Genomic DNA, 20922 nt, shown 5'->3' with positions numbered 1-20922 from the left:
AAATTCAAGCTCTTAACAGTAGACATGAAAAAAATAATAAAACCCAGCATCTTCATTAAACAATGGGGCATCAAATGGCAAGGTCAGATCTACTGTCTCTATCATAAGATCCCAATAAGAAAGGGATTTTCTAAGTGGAGGGGATGGAAACATGAAATACACAGAAAGTCAATTCTTATCCTTCTTCCTAACGGAACCTAAAGAAAACAAAAAAAGGTGTCTTAAACAAGAGTAAGAATGTAATAAATAAAATGACCAAATAACTTCATTGAAAAATATACTGAAAAACGACCAATTTAATCTACAATTGAAAGAGTGCTATTCTGCCATGGTACTGGTACTGTATTACGTAGGGACATTCTGCAATTTATGATATATTTTATAATTTATGTTATGATATAATGCTATATACAGTGCATATATAATATGTGATTAATATATAAATTGCAATTAGTATCCAACCTGAGGTGCTTGCTTTTGGTTACTGCTATAAACTACTTCAACAAATAGTGGATCTCCCTACATTTAATTTTTCTTCCTAAAGGGTAAGAGTGAACTTAGCTTCCCTACTTCCTAAGTAGCAAATTCAAAATACTATACAATAGAATTAAATATTGGAGTATACCGAAGATGCCTGATCTCACAGTACCTCTGGAACAAGCTACAAATGCTAAGTAGTTTGACTTTTCATACAGGATATAGCTGCTAATGCAACCATTTCCACTAATTCAATAGTCAGGCTACATTTTGGGCAGCTAATGTATCATTTTATTCAGTTTACTTGTGAATAGATGTAGTCTTTACCACTTTCTGCATGTGTACCTGTTTTATATTTTTGAGAAATGTCAGCGTTTAAATAACTTCTGATATTCTGTATCAAGTCATCAGCTCTTGATTTTGCTCCCCCCTGACTAAGGGAGCAATTCCTTCATCCACCACACCAATTCCTTCATCCACAACGCCCTTGTAGAGCAAATCTTAAGCACTGCCTCTGTAGAATGACACTACTTTAATTAGTTATTTTAAAATCAAGGCAGACTAGTAGGGGAACACCAACATTCACACCCACAGTGTGCTTTTATACAGATAATTTCTTTATGGATATTAACATAACATAACTTTCTTAGAAAATTTCTACACAGAACCGGTCAAGCGAAGTCAGTGCCTATGTTACAGCGCATCTACTGTATTTTTAAAAGGAGAAGCAGATGGGTATTCGGAGTCTCAACTTGCTTTTTTTTTCAGTTATATTGTTTACCCGTCCACAAGTTTTCTTTAAATAGTCTTAACGCATCACAGAAATATTAGTGCATTAGTATGTGTACACAGGATGCACAGGAGTGAAGCCTTCTGAAGGACTTAAGAGATTTGCTTACCACTTACCGAAATATAGGAGTATGACCAGGCTTTGGTTTGTTCCAAGTAAAGTGCGAAGGAACAGAAAGAAATTGGTCTCCGGGCAAGTCTTTTTTCAAGGTGTGTTGAGATCCAGAGCAGTCATCTACTGCAGTTTCCAGGGATGATGATAAGTTACCCTGTTCTTCAGGACAGATATCGATTTTTCCAGATAAAGTGGCAGTCTGATCCTCTGAGGTCTTTCTTGTTTTAAGAGGAATATCAGTCTCTGTACAACACTGAAATGGTGAAAGGCCGGAGTTAAGACCTTGTACATTATGGATGGAAGTGTTCAGCCATGTGTCTTCTGTTATGCTTCCTCTGGGAGAATGACCAGGTGATGGAGTTGGAGAATGGTGAGGAGAGAGAGAACCAGCATAGCAAATCTCAGCACTGGAGTGTCGTCGTTTCCCACAGGGGGATGTAGGTCTTGATGAGGGCCTTGATGTTGGTCTAGGGCTTAGCCAATTTTCATCTGTAATGCTAGTTCTAGGAGAATGACAGGGAGACTGTCGAGGTGACAAGGCATGCCCAAATCCATATGGCTGTTGCCAAGATTCATCACTGGGACCTCTTGGAGAACCACCAGGAGATGCCAAAGGAGAGCCAAGGGTAAATCGAGCAGCTGCTTCATTTAACTCCGAGTCTACATCATCATAAACATGGGAAATGGATTCGCAAGAGGAAGCATCTGAAAACCAACTTCTGGAGGAAATGCTGCTGGCAGGGCTTGGGCTAAGGGATGATTCCCTGTATGATGGCTCAAGAGGAAGATAGAGATGGTCCCTTGAAGGCCTTTCCATATACTCATTTTCTGTGCCATTTGTGTGCAATTCATCTTCATTGGCTTCAATCCCCTGATGACAGTTAGGTGAAATTGATGTAATTTGAATACTAGGGCACTCGAAGGGTTTGGGTCCACCTAGTGGACTATATTTGGATTCTGGTACCTCACAAGTTCCTTCATAGTTCTTGTGACTCTGAAGTCTTGTAGGTGGTGACAGAGGAGAGGAGTGAGACTGCAGTCCATGGCGAGGAATACAAATTGGCTGATTTACAGACGATGATGGTTGGTCTACATTGAAGATGTATATGGATGCACAGTCATCTGACTCAAGATCTGAAAACAAAATAAATAAAGGAAGAAGAAAAAAGAGGAACAGAGTCAGAGTGCAATACTTGAAAAACGTCACAAGATCTTTTTTTGAAAACAGGACGTGTCCGGGAAACATCCTAGACATTTCTTATTATACTAGGCACACAAAGTAAAGCTCATTATTTCAGATCCCCTTTACTTATTTATAGATAGATATGACTACAGCTTAAGTTTTCTTTCATAAATCTAGTTTTCAACCAGATTCTAGTTTATCCACATCTTCAGTGGTTTAAAATGTAATACACACAGAACACGGGTTTAAAATATTGAAAGCATTTAAGACAAAATGCTCAACTCAAACTTCCTCTTCCATGAATTAATTATGAATTGAATGTAGTTATAGTCCATTAAATATTTAATCTTTTTATATGAATATGAACAAACACAACACTTTCTGCAATCCCACTAGTCAATACTTATAAGCCCGGGAGTATCATATGCACAGTATTTATCTCCTTTAACATTGGAAAGCATCTTACAGTGTCTCAAACTCCAATGAAGATGACAAACAACCCAAAGCATTTAATCAAAAGAGGCCTAACAAGGAACATTATTAAAGATATTAGGAAGAATCTTATTCCAAAGGCCTTTTTGGTTGCTTAGAAAACTCTCAAGTGCCCATCCCACAGAACAGCATTTTTTCAAATTGAGTCTCGCAAAGTTTGAGCGCAAGCTGTTCAGCATAAAAAAGGCAAAGTATTCCCAGATCTCACAAACTTATCCCAAACACAGGAAATATTCCAAAGAAAAACAAGCAATCACGAGGGAGTGCAAGTCCAGTTAACAAAATCAGCAGCTTTGTCCCACAGAACCAATGCAGATATTCTTGCCCTGTTTCTCAGCATAGGATTAAGCACTCCTACAATATATTTGTCCTTGAAATAAGTAGAAAACACATCTTTTTTCTTAATTTGTAATCGCTACGTTTCCACTCACTTCCCTAGTAAAAAGGATCCTTCCCTCTAAAATCATACAAAGCGTGAAGGAGACCCTCAAGTTGTTCACCACTCTATCATCTCCTAGAAGATGAATTCAACGTACTTGGATTATTCCCACTCAATACTGAAACTAGTCTGAAAAATCTGTTAACAATATTGTCTCTATAGGATGAGTAATTTGTTTTAATGCTGAATCACTTGGAAAGCTTTTCACCCATTAAAATTGTGCAGTTTCTAGTGTTGCTTTTATTTATTTTTTTCCAGTAGTAGGGGACTATTAGGCAGAAACCTATATATTTCCACAAAAAAAAAAAAACAAAAAAAAAAAACAAAAAAAAAAAAAAAAACAAAAAAAACCTGCTCCTTTATTAAATGTAATGATAAGACACCATGTTCATCTGACTATTTTCCGTAAATGCAAATCAGATGGCATTAATTGTATCTCAGGGTATTAGCTCTTTTATGTGTTTTTTTTTGTTTTGTTTTGTTTTGTTTTTGTTATTTTGTTATTTTGTTTTGTTTTTTAGTGCTGGGTAGAATATTAACACTTTACCAACTTTTTCAGATTTTAAGATTCATTAAAAGTTATTAGGCAAAAGACCCTTTCAACAGACTCTTTTTACACACTCAGCAGAAGTCACTTATCATTCAAAAATATATATTAACTCTAGCAGATGTTTCAGTATTATCCCTCAATTTGCTGCCTTTGCTGCCCTGAAATGAAGATGGTTTTAAAATAAATTTATTCTGTCTCACAATCAAATAAAAATACCCAGACAGGAAGCCATGTATTTTAGGCCCTTCCACGATGGAAAAAAAAAATAGGATGTTAATCAAGTCATTCAGCTTCATTAATAGCAATCATCTTAATATTAACTAAAAGCCATTATTCAGAAACAAAACAAAACAGAACAGCATCTCCTCAGAGACGAGAAGGAAGCATCTTCAAGTGGAGACAAAGCATACTGTTACCAAGGAACAGACTACACAGACAATGATCCTCACATTAAGAGGTGCAAAAAGGAATTTAAGACTAATACTAAATAGTTTTACATGCATTGTGTGATTTTATATGTAACATTACATTTATATATGGGCGTTCACCTGCTATCCCTCCCCAGCAGCATGCATGCGTGTACTCAAAACACAGGCAGCTGGAAACCTGCAGTCAGAACATGTTAGCCTCTAATGAACGCCAAATCCCACAAGCGCACTTAAGACTGTGGAAACAATATATTTTGAAGTCTAAGTCACGCAAGCCAATTTCAGACATGATCAATAAACCAAACTAAGATTTATCTTAGTTTGTGCCTGTTCTCCACCCCTCACTTTATAATCATGTGTTAAAATAATCTGCTAGTTACTCATACAAAGAACAACATTAAATATTAGGACTGTCTCATTAATTCTACTATGTTAGTTACCAACAATTTTGTCATATTAAGAACTGTATAAAGAATTTGATCTGCAAGAGCCCTCTAACTAAATAGATGGAATTAGTAAGCATACAAAGATGAATACAACTTCACTGAAAGAAAGGAGGGGAAAAAAAAAAATCCTGACAATCCTTAAGATGGAAAGGAGTGAGAATAGCTGAAAGAAATCCAACAGAGGACTTCAAGAGATCAGAGAGTAAACAAGCTCACGGGAGTATCACAAAAGGCAAGTACAAGGCAAAAAGGAGTTATGCAAAAATCCATGGCAAGGGATGGAGTTATGGAAATCAGATAACTGAATGGGAGAGCTATTACATCCAAGTAATCCTTGTAAGGGAGCAAAAGATGTTGTAATAAAGGAGTAAAGACGGCTTAGGCCTTTGCTGACCTTAAAATATGTGCTGGAACCATTGAAGAAACAGAAACTAGGTCAGATTACTGAGGTAGAGCAGAAAAGCCACCACAAGCACATGGAGGCAAGATGCTCAGTAGGACATAGCAAAACACAAGGACAGAGAAAAGCACTGCCATCCACATCCAAATCCTGCCACAATCCTGAAATGGTAGACTGTAAATGCTTCTTCAGTAAAGGCAAGCAAGGAAATTAACAAAATTAATAACAATGCAGAGTAAAGAAAACTGGCCCGAGTAAAAGGTTAAAAAGCAGTGAAGAATTACAGATCAATCAAGTTAACTAACTTCAGTTATAGGAAGTAATTTGCTCCTGTAAGCATTTAAAGACCAAGAAACAAAACAAGAAGTCAACGTTTGTTAAGAACAAAACCACATCAGACACATTTTGTTGTACAACCGAGGAAGGCCTTTTGGATTGGTAGCACACAGAGAAGCTCAGCTTTGCTTTAGCTTACTACAACACCACACACTACCATGCATGGCGGAGGCAGCGAGTCTCTAGAAATAAGCAAAGCCCTCTTCCCCTCCCCAATGAGATGGTGTTTACTAGTGGGCTCACAAAAGGCAGCGCACACCCTGTATTCCTAACATGCCCGTCAGCTACACGGAGGTGCAGCCTGCCACTGGTGTCTCCCTCGTGTGTCTGTGCCTCAAGGACAGCCAGGCGCTCCAGCACTTGGAGCACACGTTTGCTACTGCCTGGAAGCGCACGAGCCCACAGCAGCTCACTGGCAGCACCGAAACACTGGCTGGTCTGTGACTGAGCTGCCAGCTACACTTCAACGTAACAATATTCCTCAGTTAGCTCAAAGAACACCCAGAACAACCATTTCTAAAGCACATTTTGCTCGCTGCCTGACATATCACACTGCTATTCCGGACCAGCAATGCTTCCCACCAGTTGTTCTCAGCGATGAACTGGCACAGGCGTATGTGCAGCTGTGCAGCGAGCCCCATTTCTCCACAGAAGGAAGGTCAATTACTATCAAATGTCTGAACATAAGCCCTGTGCCAAATATATCCAAACAGTGGTATTAGTCTAGGTTTGTAAGCCCATAAACAAACAGGTTCAGACAATAAGAGTTGTTATAAGGTACTAAGAAAGTGCAACATGACCTAGGTCTTACAAAAATACTACTGTGAAAACAGGATCAGTAATAAAGTCCTTTAAATAGCATAAGGAAGGACTCGAGCATTGCCACAGACATCATGTGTGCTCTAACACGAGTCATACAATCTGTCTCCATTCCCCAACTTTAAGAAGAGAAGGACACCCTCCTCTGTTTTTCAGGTCTGTCACAAGTCACCTTTACCTCTTTCCAAATTTGATGATATTAAAAGAATGCCACAGAAGTATCTGTTAACACAAACAAAAAAACATCAGTAGCTCCACTTTTTAATTTCATTATCCTACTCAGTTGCAGCAATTCATATACCTCTTGGGGAGAAAAACGAGTCCAAAGCTTCACAGCAAACCAAACCCACTCAACAGCCCCAATTTGCTTTTTGTGCACTTAAAGACAACCCATCAGCGTTCATGGTGGCGCACTACTCCACTAAAGCTCTATAATTGGACATTTAACTCCAGATTTCCATTGCATCCTGCACATTCTCCAGAGACAATTCATGTCTTCCAACAAGCTTAAATGTCAGATCTAGCAGGGAACTTCAAAACAAACAACCCAAAAAAGCCCTGAAGAACAGCCACGTATTAGTTTATGAGGAGTCTAACTGACTAGCAGGCCACCAAAAATGGTAATAAAAAGGGTAAATTGTGAAAGCAATTACGGCAGCAATGGGGAGCAGGGGGAAAACACCCCTTTGTAGTCCAAGTTTACAAACACACAAAACATCAGTGCAAGTTCAAGCTTCCAGGAAAGGTTAATTTACTCCACCACCATTTGATGGAGGAGTACCCCATGTTCAATGATGTTGTGCTCTCTTTCATGGTCATATCTGATTACCCAGAAAGGAGAAAAATAAATTTTACTTCTTGTGTATGCTGCTAGATATAGGCAGCTCTGTTGTGCCCACCAGAATTTCACTCATCTTCTCGTCTTAAGCAAGGATCCTGAAAATGTGCATGAAAAACACTCTTTCACAGTGGCAGCTCGTCAATGAATCTTTTTCCGAGTCCTAGTCTAGATGAGAATTAATTATCCTCAGTAGAATCGCAGAGCAGTAACGAAGCTGCTCTAGCTTAAGCAAGAGAATAATACAGCCTATCAAGTGTTTACAACTGACATTTCACAGAAAAAGACCAGACTGGCTCGCAGGGTGTAACTACATGTTATGTTTTTTTCTGCAGTAACTACCCTCCCACGCACACTCACACGTATACAAAGCAGGAGGGGAAACAAGAAGAGTCGTATTTTTAACCCGGATGATTTTAGTAATCTGATTTACAGTGCAGCTACGTAAACTTTAGGACGTGGGGAGAAGCAAGCAGCCAGGACTGGAAGTGCAGGTGGTGTCACTCCCAAATAAAAACGTAACGTGCAACTGAAGCCTTCGGCCGTCGCCTGGTACACATTTCAAGTAGAAGGGCTGTCCATGGAGCAATCACGCTTCACCATGAAGTAACAGAATTCAGTTCCAAATAGGGAAGTAACAGTCATGAAACTTTATTGGGCACGTAAGAAAAACAGACTAAATAAACATGAAAATCAAGTGTATCTACTTAAGCCACAAGCACGTTTCCAAAAATTATGTACTTCAGTTGTGGCAAATGGAGTTAATCTCAGCTGAGAAAGCTTCTTCCTTGTTTTTAAAATCCAAGTTCTCATAATCTTTCATTGCAGAATGCTTTGAGAGATGCTGGCTAGACTGATGTACAAAGCAGGCAAAAAAATCCAGTTAGTAACAGTAAGTTTCAACAAGAATTAGTCACTCTATGTTCGGTTACAAGAACAGCGAAGAGCAACCGGAAGCACTAGGCAGTGTTTATACCTGGGCCTTCTCAAGCTCTCCTGGTATTTCGGGTTGATTGTGCAGCAGGCTTTCAAATGAGAACTTTTTGGAGCTTATGGTTCAGTATCTGTTCTCTTCTGGGGACAATGGACTCCATGAAGGGTTCTCCAGCTACTTGAAGTTCTGGTTAGTGCTTGACCTACCCAGTGAAATTGTCACCCCTCTGCCGCATGTCTGCACGATGACCAGCTCCCACCACCCCAGGTGTTTCGACAGCACTCTGCTGTCCCAGGGACACGTCCAGGAGCACAGTCTGCCTCTGTCCTGAAATAAGCACTGCACAGAAGCCGAGTTACCAAAACCAGAGTGCTTAAGTAGGGCCAAAGCAAAACAAACCAAAAGAGTAAACAGGTGCGTACAAGAAAATGGGTATCTTAGTTTGTAGGACAGCACAGTGACCCGGGCTGTGATCTTTGTGGAAGTGCATAGAAAAAAATGCAATAAGCAAAGACAAACAGTTTGTGTGGGGAGAGGTTAAGTCCTACAGCAAGACGAGGGAAGACAAACGGGAGCCTGCCTCCTTCTGATTATCAACCAGAGCACAGTGCTGGCTGAGACCTGGTGCTGACAGCATCTGAGCAAACCAGTTTGGGAACCCCTCACACCTCAGCAAAGCTACCCCTTACTTCAGCTGCTGTCCTGCAATACAACAGAGTAAAGCCTGCTGTGCCGCAGCAGTCGGTCCTACCACATAGGTACTTTAAATCTTTAATATTACAGCTTTTCACCAATACATTTTCTAATACAGCTGGAGTGTAGACTTCACATGTACAGAACTCAAAGGCTCTGTATGTTAAGGGACTGAGATGAGCCAGAATGAGAAGTGCTCGCATCAGTGAAGAGTTATCACCCCCCCACCCCCTCTAAGTTCACTTTGCTAACTGACTGACACAGTAAGTGTCACAGGCAGAGACGGGCATGGAACCCAAAAGGAGACACCGAAGCACAGCTAGAAAGCTAGTTTTTCACCAATTTTCAGAATGATCCCCCAAAATACAAGCATGCCTCACGACTGTGTCACGTGCAAACCCTGAAACTTCCCATCTCTTCATAGAGTCCTCAGTAACTTGTATTTATTCCAGCAGGCACCTAATCAGCTTAAAATCAAATCTTCCCCCAGCCAGCAGAAATGCTAACCCCTTTGAAAGGTACTGCTATCTGCTGCTCTGAAGCCTAGACCCGACCATTCACACTGATGAAATACACAAACTCTGACCTAAATTAAAGTAGCTACATGCAAAACACAGAACGTTGACAAATTTTCTTAGCGGTTCCCTGCATTAAACCACACATTCTCTTGTGGCCTTGTCACTTGAGTACACTTATCCCAAGTGACACCACTAAAACCTTTTGTAATCAGGCTGTTACTCTAGCTCCTTTGTGTCCTTGATTTAGGGAACAGCTACTAGAAAGCATTTATATAAGGTATGGATGAATCCTTATCAATTACTGTAGACATTATCACCACCCTTTATCCAACACCAAAAGCAGTAAACCACTGTCACTCCCAGTTAATAAAAGCACCCTGGCTTCATTACCAGCTTGAGATCCTGGATATGTAGTGGGTTTTCAGTTTGGATATGAAGACACAAGAAGTTTGTAAAACAAGTTTAGTTACAAGGTAACGCTTTATTCCCTCTCTAGCATGGTACAAATACTGCTTATCAGTGAAATTTCTGTTTACGTGGCCTTCCAATTTGTCTGTTTAACCAAACCAATGTAAAACAATTCAGAAAAAAAAAATCACAGCATTGGCTCCTAAGAAAGAAAGGTAGCAATCACTGAAACACAAAGACTCTTGCTAAGGGGTGAATTGAGAGATAGTTGCCTCCTGCAATCCTGAATAAGCTCATCTATAAAAAAATTAAAAAAAAATCTGGGTTTGAAAGAACCTAAAAGCAAGTCCAGAGAGGAACACTTACAGGATTTTGAGTATAACTTCCTCCACCAACCCATTAAAAAAATAAACAGAAAGCCCTACTCCATCTAGTAATATTTTGCTATATTAAAAATATTTATCATTTTCAGAAGTGATGAATAACCTCCAAAAAGCAGCCTGAGAAGCCATTTTAAACAAACAATTGCTATTAAACTAAATATTAATATGAATAATTTCACTCTGTAGTTCTGAGGGTGATGTATTAGCCATAGGTACCTGCTCATGTTTCTACCTATGAATGTCTTTCTGCATGCTCAAATGAAGTATTTGTTTCTGCTTTTAAAAACCACAACACAACAAAAAAGCACACACACCAAACCAAACCGAAATGAGATTCCCATTTTTATGGCCATGTTGTTGGAAGATCACTGGTTGTGTTCCCATCATTGCACTCAGGTTCCCAGAAAGCTGATTCTTCTCCCGTTCCCCCAGGTATACAGAAACAAAGCCTGGCCCTCTCAACAAAACCCGCCAAAAATAACTCGTATCACACCTATCGCCCTTTGTCTGACAAGCAGCCATAAGCATTCAGTGTCAGGGAGACATTTAATCAGAAGAGCCACGTAAACGATTAAGTTCAGCTGTTCAGTCAACTCGAGAGACGTGCAGCCGGCAGCACAGACAGAAAGCCTTCTTACCGATCAGCTCTGCCGTTCTTCAGCTTTGAACTCATCTTCCCTGAAAGACTTTGAACAGCTCGGCACATTTTTGCACGACCTCGCTGCCAGCGTTTCGCCGCCGTACTTAGAGACGGCTGTGCTGGAGGCAGAACCGAACAGCGGCTCATTAATGGGCTTGCTCCTGCTTCGCGATTTTACTTGGCCTTGCTGATCACTTCACTCCTCTTGAATTCCACTGTCATCTGAACCCCCACGGCATGCCTGGACAAATGCAAGGACGGGGATGTTGTTTTACGGGCTGGGCTGCCTGCCAGCTCTGCTCCACGCACTTCCCTGGCCCACTAGGGCAGCTTTAGGCAACAACTCCTGTAGTTACGTTATTGCTGTGAACGGCCAAACTGCTGCTTGCGATTGACCCGGGCCCAATCTGCTCTTATTTCTCACTCATTCAACAGCAACAATACTAAATTTGCAGTTGTAGGGCACAAGGAAAAGGAAAACGTCATGTTTTCAGCAGAGGACTACTTTTTGCTTTCAGTAAAGAAACGATTTATTTCCAATTTTCGTATATCTGTAAGATAAAAGAATCAGCACAAACACTTTCCGTACCCAGCCCACCTCCCACACCCCGGCTCTCAGCACGTGTTCAGATTTACACCATCAGATTGGAGGGAGGGGAACAGAAAGTGGCACATCAGGATGAATACATACACGAAGTAAGTGACATTTGGTCAAACTGGGGATCTTTTCCAAATGGCTGCATGAGCACCTCTTGATGCTTTACACAGTGGGCCAAGAACCAGACACCAAATCATGAAAGTTATGAGATTAGATCAGGTGCAACTACCACAGCACATAACAGAACTTTTTTTGGCTTTTGCCAAATGGCCTCTTCCTGGTCAAGCTTTACCCAAAGAGGCAAGACTTCATTTTGCTAGCATAATATGAAAAACCACAACACATTTGAACATTACCATCTTAATCTGCGTTACTCTCAATGGCCAGGCAACACTGAATTTGGTGACACCAGCTTTGACTTTAATTCCTATCTCCCTCTGGTTCTTCCTCAGGCTCCCGACATTACCTTCAAGCCGTGCAGCTCTTGTCACAGACCCTCTATTTTTGGTCAGATGCAGCTGTTTGGTTTTCCCCCTGCCCTCCACCAGCAGATTATATAACCACAGCCTCTGCCTGATTTGCATCGTGTCCCTGCGCATCAGCCTTTTGCATGCACACAACAGCACTCACCAGCTTGTGAAATAAAATAGTGGCAGCAATTAAACTTCCCCACAAGCAGCAGTTCCTACTGCAATACATTTGTTGCTCTGTCTATCATAAATAAAAAAGTATTTTTTGTTTTAAAGTGTCATTTATTTCTAGTGGAGGAAAAAAAAAAAAAAGAAACAGACTTGAACAACTTGTTCATTCATCCCTTTCTTGCACCAGCTGAACCAGGCCTTCCTCTACACAAGTTCTCTTGCACAGAGCAGACACCTACAGAGCAGCACGGACAGCTGTATTTATACGGGTGGCTCAAACTATTCACATAAGCCTCAGAGATACCATCTTGTGCAAAGACTCGCTCTCCTACCCATTTACGCAAACAAATGAACCTAAACAGAGTAAGATGACTTCAGGCAAGCAATACAGGTGTGCAAGCTGATCTCTTAAAAAGCCTTCAGAAGGCTACGTCCCACAGGCTGCCCCTTCCCAGCTAAGGTGAGGGATCTGTAGCAGTCTGGGATCAGAAGCAAGGGGCCACAGGCAGGATTTCCACCTTCAGCAGCCCTCCCTCAGCCCCCACCTGCAGTGCACAATGACTTGCCAGCGTTCAGCCCTGCATCTTCCACCCAGCCCAGTTTTGAGACTTTCTTTCCTACCACAATGTGACTTTCTTAGCACTACCCACCCTAACCATTACCTTAGGGAAAAGAACAAGAAGTTCAAGTGCACTGCAGGCTTCTATAAACATTTTAGCCTGGTTTCTACTCTCTAACAGCAGCCCCTGACAGCAAAGATGTCACAAATACACATTTAAGAAGTGAAAAATGTTTTAGATATTAATGATCAAAGCAAAGCTATGAAGACTAGTATTACGGTGCTGTTTCAGTACAAGTCATCTGCTGTAAGATTTTTTAGTACATAACTGAATTAAATGACAGACATAGTGCCAACTTTTGCTGCAGAGATCTCTGCCTAGCTGCTGAGGAAAGTTCAGACATCGCTCCTGGGCATTCAGCACACCAGCAGCGAGCACCTGCTGAGCAGCCCAAGAAGCTCCAGGATGCTCGTAGGGAAAGAAGGGCAAACAGGGAAGGCTTTGAAAGGAAGTAGCAGGTATTGCTTTGTCAGTCACAATTGCCAAACGAGCATTTCATTCTTGGTATTCAGAAACAGCTTTGAACCAGTACACTACTGGCTCTAAGCTACAGGGAAAAGAAAAGAAAAAAAGTAGAACAAAAGCATACAAGTTTCCAAATAAACTAAAAAGCCAAATCCAGATAAACCAGAGCAGGGCTCCAGCTCACAAAGACATTCTGAACTGTCACTAAATCCATCACCAAACTGGGATATCAAAACCAAACAAACCCAAGCAAGCAAAACCAATAACCCACAACTATTTTTTTTTTTCAGGATGTAAGAGAGATTGTGGGAAATAATGCACCAGTAACAAGATAACTGCACAGCATTAGCTAACCAAATATTAAGTCACAGAAAATATGGAGAACCCTTTCTCAGTTTATTTCGTAGCTTCCAAAAAACAGCTATTATGGACAAAAACTCCAAGGAAGATAGCTTTCATTCTCATAGTAAAAACGTATCAGTACTTTTAAAATATTTGTATTTGGGGAAATCAAACAAAAAACAACCAAGGATGACTACATACATTGAAAGCTAAAAGGTATTATGGAATTGTCTTCCTCCACTTCATAATTCAACAGCAAAAAGTTGGGGGTTAGGGTGGGCATATTGTTCTGCTCTCCTGGGTAACAAACCCTTTCGCTTTCGGAAGACTTCTGCAGAAATAACAGGCCCATTTTTGACAGGATTCAGAACAGAAGCATCAACAACTCAGCTGTCACAATTTCCTAAGCAATTAAATAATTCATCTGCTGGATATTGACAGTCTCTAAGTCAGTCCTCATTTCACGTATTGAATAAATAATAATCTGGGATGTTACAGAACTTCACCAGATCTGGAATTCCCAGCTCAGTACCACATACTCTAAGTTCTTCAAAGGACCTTCCCTTGTAAAAACACCTTTTTTGATAACAGAAGATAAACCTTGAAAATAAAAAATCAGCTGAAGAAACAAATCATAGCAACTTGTACTTGCTCCCTTCTGCACTCGGCATTTTTCAATGCCAGACTGCAATTTTTACTATACCTCAACCTCAACAGGGTTTGTAACAGCAGCACCTAGCCCATTATGCAGTTTACTCGATTAATGCCTTATCAATTCTAAATTCAAACTTCCCAAGCTTACAGTTAATAGTATTGCAAAACTGAGCGGTAGAAGGGGTGGGGGCATCAGAAAAAACAGTATTCAAATTCTACTAGTCGAGTGTTACATATTCAAATCTCAAAAATCTCTAATTAAAAAGACCAAACGTGGTGGCACCTCAAATATGTTGACCAACAAAGGCAGTTACGTGGCAACCTCTTTTACTGGAGTTCACAGGACCAACAATACCGTAATCCAAATGCCTACTTCAGCAAAGGCAACTGATACTGGGTGGCCAGATGCAGTCAGATGCTGCCCCAACTAACAAAATAGTTTTGCAAGGAAGAGCACAACAAAGGGCCTTGGTTCACCTCAGGGCACTGGAGGCCTGCAGTGTTTTGTCAGCAGATGAAGCTGACCTGCACCTAGAGCCCAGAACCACCTGCTCTGAGCGCTGAACACTGCAAGATAAAAGCGATCTCGGGGACAAGGACACTGAAACACCAGGGGAGGTTTGGCAGAAGGTGCTCAGTGCCTGAACACCGCTTATAAGTATCTGAAGCACTTCTGAACCCAAGCAAATGCTCATGTCAGGACACGAGGTATATGAAGTGGGCAATCCCCCTGATTTTAACCAAAGAACACAGCAGACTGCAGTACTAGGCCACAGCCTCTCAAGTGCCTTAGAGCCATCTTTCATGCATTCCCCTCAGCAGCAAGAGCTACAATTTTCAGATCTAGCGCACAAGCTCCACTGCAGAACGGTGGTCTCAGTCTCTGCCACTGAGCACAAAGCTAAGCCCTTTAGTTCCAGCATCCTGCAAGCCCCCGAGAGTGTTTTATGCGCTAGCTCAGAATACAGCCTGGTTTAATTTCTCATATTGACCTTTCATGTCACAAAAAACAGCAACTGCAGCCTGGGTCTAGCATTTTCTCATTCTCAATCACTCAGAAGTAATAATTAAAAACAAAACAAAACAAAAAAACAAAAAACAAAAAAAAAAAAAAATTAAATGAATGAATAGGTCACATTTTTTGATTTTGGTTAAAAAGTCACAAATTAAGATATATAATTATTTATGTACCCATATGGAAGAATTAAATCCTCACAATACTGCAGTAGTCTCAGCATAAAAGAAAGCATTAACTTAGATTTTCGTGCTATTTGCACCAGAACTTAGTACCAGACACTTCTTTCACGAGGATGCCGATCCCAAACACCTCGGGAGATGAGCATGAGGCACAAGAACTTTCCAAGTGTTCATAATCACAGAAAACTTGGCAATTTAAGTATTATTTATTTCAAATTAAGCACCTTCCCCTGTCACCTACACACTTTATTATCACTACATGTTAGGAGAAAAAAAACCTTACCCTTACTTTGCTGCACAACTGACAATATCATTGAAGCGAGTGACATGGGATTATGAAACACGTGCTTTAAGGAGATGCAACAACTTCTGTTCGACTAATATACTTGGACAAGGGGGAAAGGGAAAGTATACGACTTCCAACTAGGGTCCTCTCTTACGAGGAATCTAGCTCTGGATCTACAGGCAGAACTGACAGCTAAGCTGTGGCAATGCCAAGAGGCAGAGGCCTTTTTGTAACCCCTCCGCCTCAGGACCACGTCTGGGGCACAGACCAGCCACCCCCAGCACGTCACCAAGCTGTCAAGTTTCTGAGTTGGGGACGCAGATCAGAGAATCCCAGAATGGCTGAGGCTGGAAGGGACCTCTGGAGATCATCTGGTCCAACCCCCTGCCAAGCATTTCTCACTGAAAGCCACAGCAAACGAATCTGTTCGTCGTCTGAATATCGCATTTTCAAATTTGCCTTAAAAACAGTTGTAAATTATCAAGCATGGAAGTTTCGCTCTCTTTGTAAAGTAATATCTGAGCCACTGGTTAAGGAATGCTACCAAAATACAAGTACTATAAAAGCGTCCAGTTTTCTGTACTCGTTTTCTCATTCTCATCTACCATTGACTGAGTAACTGAGTAACATAGTTTAGATTATTAGTTTAACATGAAAAGAAAAGCAAACAGAAATTGGGACGTCACCATTATTTTTGTTGTAATTTATTAACACTCCCCATTGTTTCCCGTTTGACTTGAACGCATCCTGTTCATCGGGTGCTACAACGCGTTTGTTTTGGCTAGCAGAACTCAGGCCCCCTTCCCAAAAGCACCATCTGCTTTTTACTATTCCTGTCTACTCCACCAAGCTGGAAAATAAGGGAGGAAAATCCCCCCCTTTGTTGGAGCAATCTGTAAGCTAAAACTCCGCATCAAAAAAGTTGGAGGCTGGGGTTGTTTTTTTTAGCAACTACTCCCCAGCGTTCGCGCTGGACTCTATGCAGAGCGTATCGATGAATTTTTTTTCCTGATCAACTTCTGCAGACCAGCAAGTGAGCGCACACAACAACATGGCTGCACCATCTCGCCCGGCTCCAGCTGCGTTTCGGACCTATCTTGCCATCTCACCGGGCAGGCTCGGGACGGCGCGTTACCAGCCAGCCCTTATTTCAAGTAGGTCACAAAAGAGGCGCAGAGCCGGCCAAGTCCAGCGCAGCCACACGCCGCACAGCTGGCTCTCCTTCATCCCCTGCACGACAACTTGGGGGGAATTCGCGTGCTGGGCGCTGCTCGAGGAAACGAGAGGGGTTTTTAAAGGGCTTCCAGGCTGCAGGGGCGCCCCACAGCCGGGCAGCAGTGCCACCAAACCCTGCAGGGGGGTCCCTGGGCCCCAAACCCCGCACCTCAGCACGCCCCCACATCGCGATCTGGGCTCCCCGGGCGGCGCAGGGCGAAGTTTTGGGGTTTATTTGTGTGAGTCTTTTAAAACTTTTTTTTTTTTTTTTTGCTTTTTCTCCAAGAAACCGGCGGCGGCGCCCCCTCGGCCTCCCGCCGGCGAGGGGCGGGGAGCGGCGCCGTGAGGCGGCTGCGGCCCCTCAGGGCGGGCGGGACGGCGCCGCTCCCCCCACACCCCCCGCTACTCCCCAAAAACCCCCCCAAACCCCCGGAACCCCCCCAAATCCCCTCGATACCCCCCTAAGCGCCCCCACAGCCCCCCCGATGCCCCCCTGGTTGCTCCCCTGGCCTCGCCGTGAGGAGAACGCAACCCCCCCCCCACGTCCCGTCACGGTCCCGTCCCGGGGTCCCCTCCCGGCCCCGCGGCGCGCACCTGCAGGCCCCAGCGGCGGCCCGGGGCCGGGCTGCCCGTCCTCGCCGAAGATGAGCCTGAAGTCGAACTCGTCGCTGGCGCCGCAGTTTGCCGTAGTCATGGGGTTGGCCGGCGGGGCGAAGCGAAGCGAGACCCCCCCGGCAACCCCGGGCCGGGCTGCGCTGGGCCGCCGCCGCCGCTCAGGGCCGCCTCATAGCAGCGGGCGGCGCCGCGGGCTGAGGGACGGCGGCGGGCGGCAGGGCGGGGGGGCCTCGGCTGTCAATCAGCGCGGGGAGCGCCCGCTATTGGCCGCGCCCGGGGAAGCCCCGCCTCCCTCCGGCTGGGACACGCCCCTCTGTTGGGAGTCGCACACCCCCCTCCCTCAGCGCTCGGGTTCTGTCTCGCGCGGGGTTTGGGCCCGTGACGCCGCGCGGCCCCGCCCGGCCGCGGGGGCTGCTGGGGGATGTAGTTCGCAGGGAGGCACCGCCCAAGGGGAGCGCGTAAAGGGGCGGGGCGGGGCGCGCCACGTGGCGGCGCGGGAGCGCGCCCGGCGGGCACGGGGCTGGGGCGCGCCGCGAGGGAGGGGGCGAGGGGAGCCGGGGCTGGGGGGGTGCTCCTGGGGCAGGCTGTAGGTTTGGGGGTTAGTGCCTTGTGGGTCGGATTGCTCAGTGCATCTGTAGCTGAGGGTATCGCTGTGCACAGGGCTGAGCGCGTTGCTGCTCGCATCAATGCAGATGTGCAGGTGTGGCGGCCCCACCCGTGTCTGCAGCCAGGTGCGCCTGTAGGTCAGCAAAGGTGATGAGAACAGAGCTTGGTGCCGGTGTAGGGTCCTGGGTCCAGGTGAATTGTGAGGGCCCAGTTAATGCCATCTGTCTGCACGCTCGTAAAGAAGCTCAGTAATCTGTGCTGAAGAAGCCCTGCCTAAACAAAAAGCCCCTTTCTGGTGTTACAGATTTGGTGGAAGCAGAAAGCATCGTGCTTAAAAATAAAACTGAAAAACCTCTGCAGGCCTTGGCAAGGGAGGAGCCCGTCTAACTGAGGATGGGCCGCTCCATGTAGCACAGAGTACAAAGCTGCTGGGGGTTTGCCTTTCCCTTAATCCTCTAATGCACCATCCCTTCTGCTGTCGCTTCCCATGCACCATGAGCTGTTTCTGTATGTAAAACCCATGAGCAACTGCAGCTATTGCTCCTCCAGTGCTTAAACTGAAGGCTGATGCTCCTGCTAGGGGAGCCCACTCCCTCTCCTAAAGGAAGCCCAAACCTTTACGAGCCCTTGGTTTGTTGCCTCTTTTATACCTCTAAATCCAAGGTCATGGAGCAAGACAAGCTGGAAAAGAATGTGTAATTGGATTAACCAAGGCTTAAAAAAAGCCCTCGTGCCTTCATTCTTGAATGAAAACAGGTCTTTGAGAAATGTTTAATGATAACAGATAATTTTTGACTTAAAACTTTGGGATAATCTCTCTGATTCTCAAAGCAGATAAATTATAATTCATCTTATTGTTAAATAATGGTTGTGTCAGGTTACAGCAGGTGGAGTAACTGTAGTACTTTCCTGTTCTGCTACACCAGCACGTTATTCATTATGCATGTCCCTGGAGTAAAATACAACCAAATTTGTTTTTGCATAAGGGGGTACGTGAGCACAACAAGCATTTGATCCCGGTTCTTTGATAAGATGCTCAGAGTATAATTCTAATCAGCAGGCTAACCTAAAAATGTACACTAGTGTTCCTTTCCTCTGACTGTAAAACGAATCTTTTCTCCACTGTTTGAGACAGATACTCAGAAAGCTATGATACCTGCGGGTCATTGGGGAGTGGGGAGTGGTTCCAGTCCTACTTACAGCTGTTGGTAAAAAGGAGAAAAGACCATATATCCTGAAATAAAATAGAGCAATCGGTTATCTCGTGGCCATCTAGCCAACAGAAAGGATTTACAGAATTTGTAGGAAGTAAGGCAGTAACCTTCATAAGGCTTTTTCCTTCAAAATCAGGTATATCCAACTCTTTGAATTCAGAATTACTGTTTCTTGCCAGTGATACCCTCCTTCCTTTGTCTTTTCTTCACCATATTTCTTCACTCTACTTTCTTTGTCCTGCTGCACCAAAATCCACGTCCTTTCTGCGCTGAATTTGTAAAAAGAAAAACCCCTTCAACCCCCTTCCACGGAGCTGAGGAGTAATTGGGGCGTGACGGAGAGCGAGTTGGCAGAGGCCCTCAAAAGAGTGACGTGGGTTTACATCAATTTCCAGGGACTTAGGTCAACCTCTGCGCTTGAGGTCCGCAGCGTGGATGGCTGATTTGGCATTAGCTTGCTACCACTGCCTGCTGAACCAGCGGTGGTAACGAGGGCAGCATTATTTCGCTTGTGTTTTTGTGAGGGGGTGCTTTTGTTTATTCATCTAATATCTGTAGGTGGTTTCTGTCCTTGCTGCTTTTAGGCTGTGTTATTGCATCCAGATGGGGATACACCTTGATCTGGTCAGAAGCTGGAGTAACTGCGTGTGCCTCGAGAAGGAAAGAACACGCTTCCTGTGGTATTTGAATCCTTTCCAAACTGGGGCTATTTTCTAGGCGTGTTGTGACTCTCGGCTCCAAAAACCTGAGGGCTGCGTTGTGCCGTGTTTTATTTTCCACACATCATCCTATGCTGGATAGCAAGGAATTCTGGAGCTGCAGCCACATCCCAAGATCTGTATTTGTCTTGGAGAAACAGGGATTCCTCCCCCCCTTCCTACGGGCAGCAAATCAAACCCAGCTGTGCAATTGTAGCCAGAATAGGCTTTGGAAGAAGCATGGTCAGGCATTCGTTCTGCATGATTCAATAAACCAAACAGACTCGAATTAAGAATATAATGCACAAGGTTGTATTTCAGATGCTTGATCTCGTTCCCTTTCGTGGTTGAATCTGGACCTGTTTAGAAGCCACACACACCAGCGTGGCATAGAAAGGGCAGATGAGAAAGCACAGAGAAAGACTTCTGGAATCAGCAGATAGTGTTCTTTGGCTGCGTCGACGGTTATGCTTTTTACAGCTACTATTGAAAAAAAGCATGAGTGCAGAAAGATTTTTTTTTTTTTTTTACTGTTGCAAATATATCCGTAGACACTTGCACTCATTTGCAAATGGCATAAAAACAAAATATCACAGCTTTTATTTCTCTCACTGCTAACAAGTCAAATCAATTTTTTAAGCATGCAGAACTGTGTTACGTAGGAGACGGATACTATTTCAGCATAGAGGCAGTGTTTGGGGAAGTTAAATTCAGCAGTCATATAGAAAAGGGGCTTGCATTCTGCACACGAGGTCATAGGTTATTTATATTTAATATGTGACATCTGGCATTTAAATAATTTCCTTGGCTAATTACCAGTGCCTGGGTGAAATGTGAAACTTCTGCCATTGGGGAATTAAAAGGAAAACAAAAACAAAAGTAG

General features: G+C 43.5%; 1 protein-coding gene across 3 annotated transcripts in view; it reads right to left on the bottom strand.

Moving 5' to 3' along the window:
- Positions 1–17721, bottom strand: part of NFATC3 (nuclear factor of activated T cells 3) — a 63058-nt gene extending 45337 nt beyond the window's left edge. For all 3 annotated transcript variants that reach the window (XM_082769677.1, XM_082769678.1, XM_082769679.1), the window contains exons 1-2: positions 17501–17721; positions 1384–2515 (exon numbers count right to left, since the gene is read on the bottom strand). In XM_082769677.1, coding sequence (XP_082625803.1) covers positions 1384–2515; positions 17501–17600 — 1232 coding nt within the window. In that variant the 5' untranslated portion in view covers positions 17601–17721. The remainder of the gene's footprint in view (positions 1–1383; positions 2516–17500) is intronic.
- Positions 17722–20922: the final 3201 nt, after the last annotated feature.

The sequence above is a fragment of the Aythya marila genome (genome assembly GCF_965140915.1).
Source record: "Aythya marila genome assembly, chromosome: 12".
Classification (NCBI taxonomy): Eukaryota; Metazoa; Chordata; class Aves; order Anseriformes; family Anatidae; genus Aythya; species Aythya marila.
Note: the sequence above shows the minus strand (reverse complement) of the source record. Positions and strands in the feature narration are given on the sequence as shown.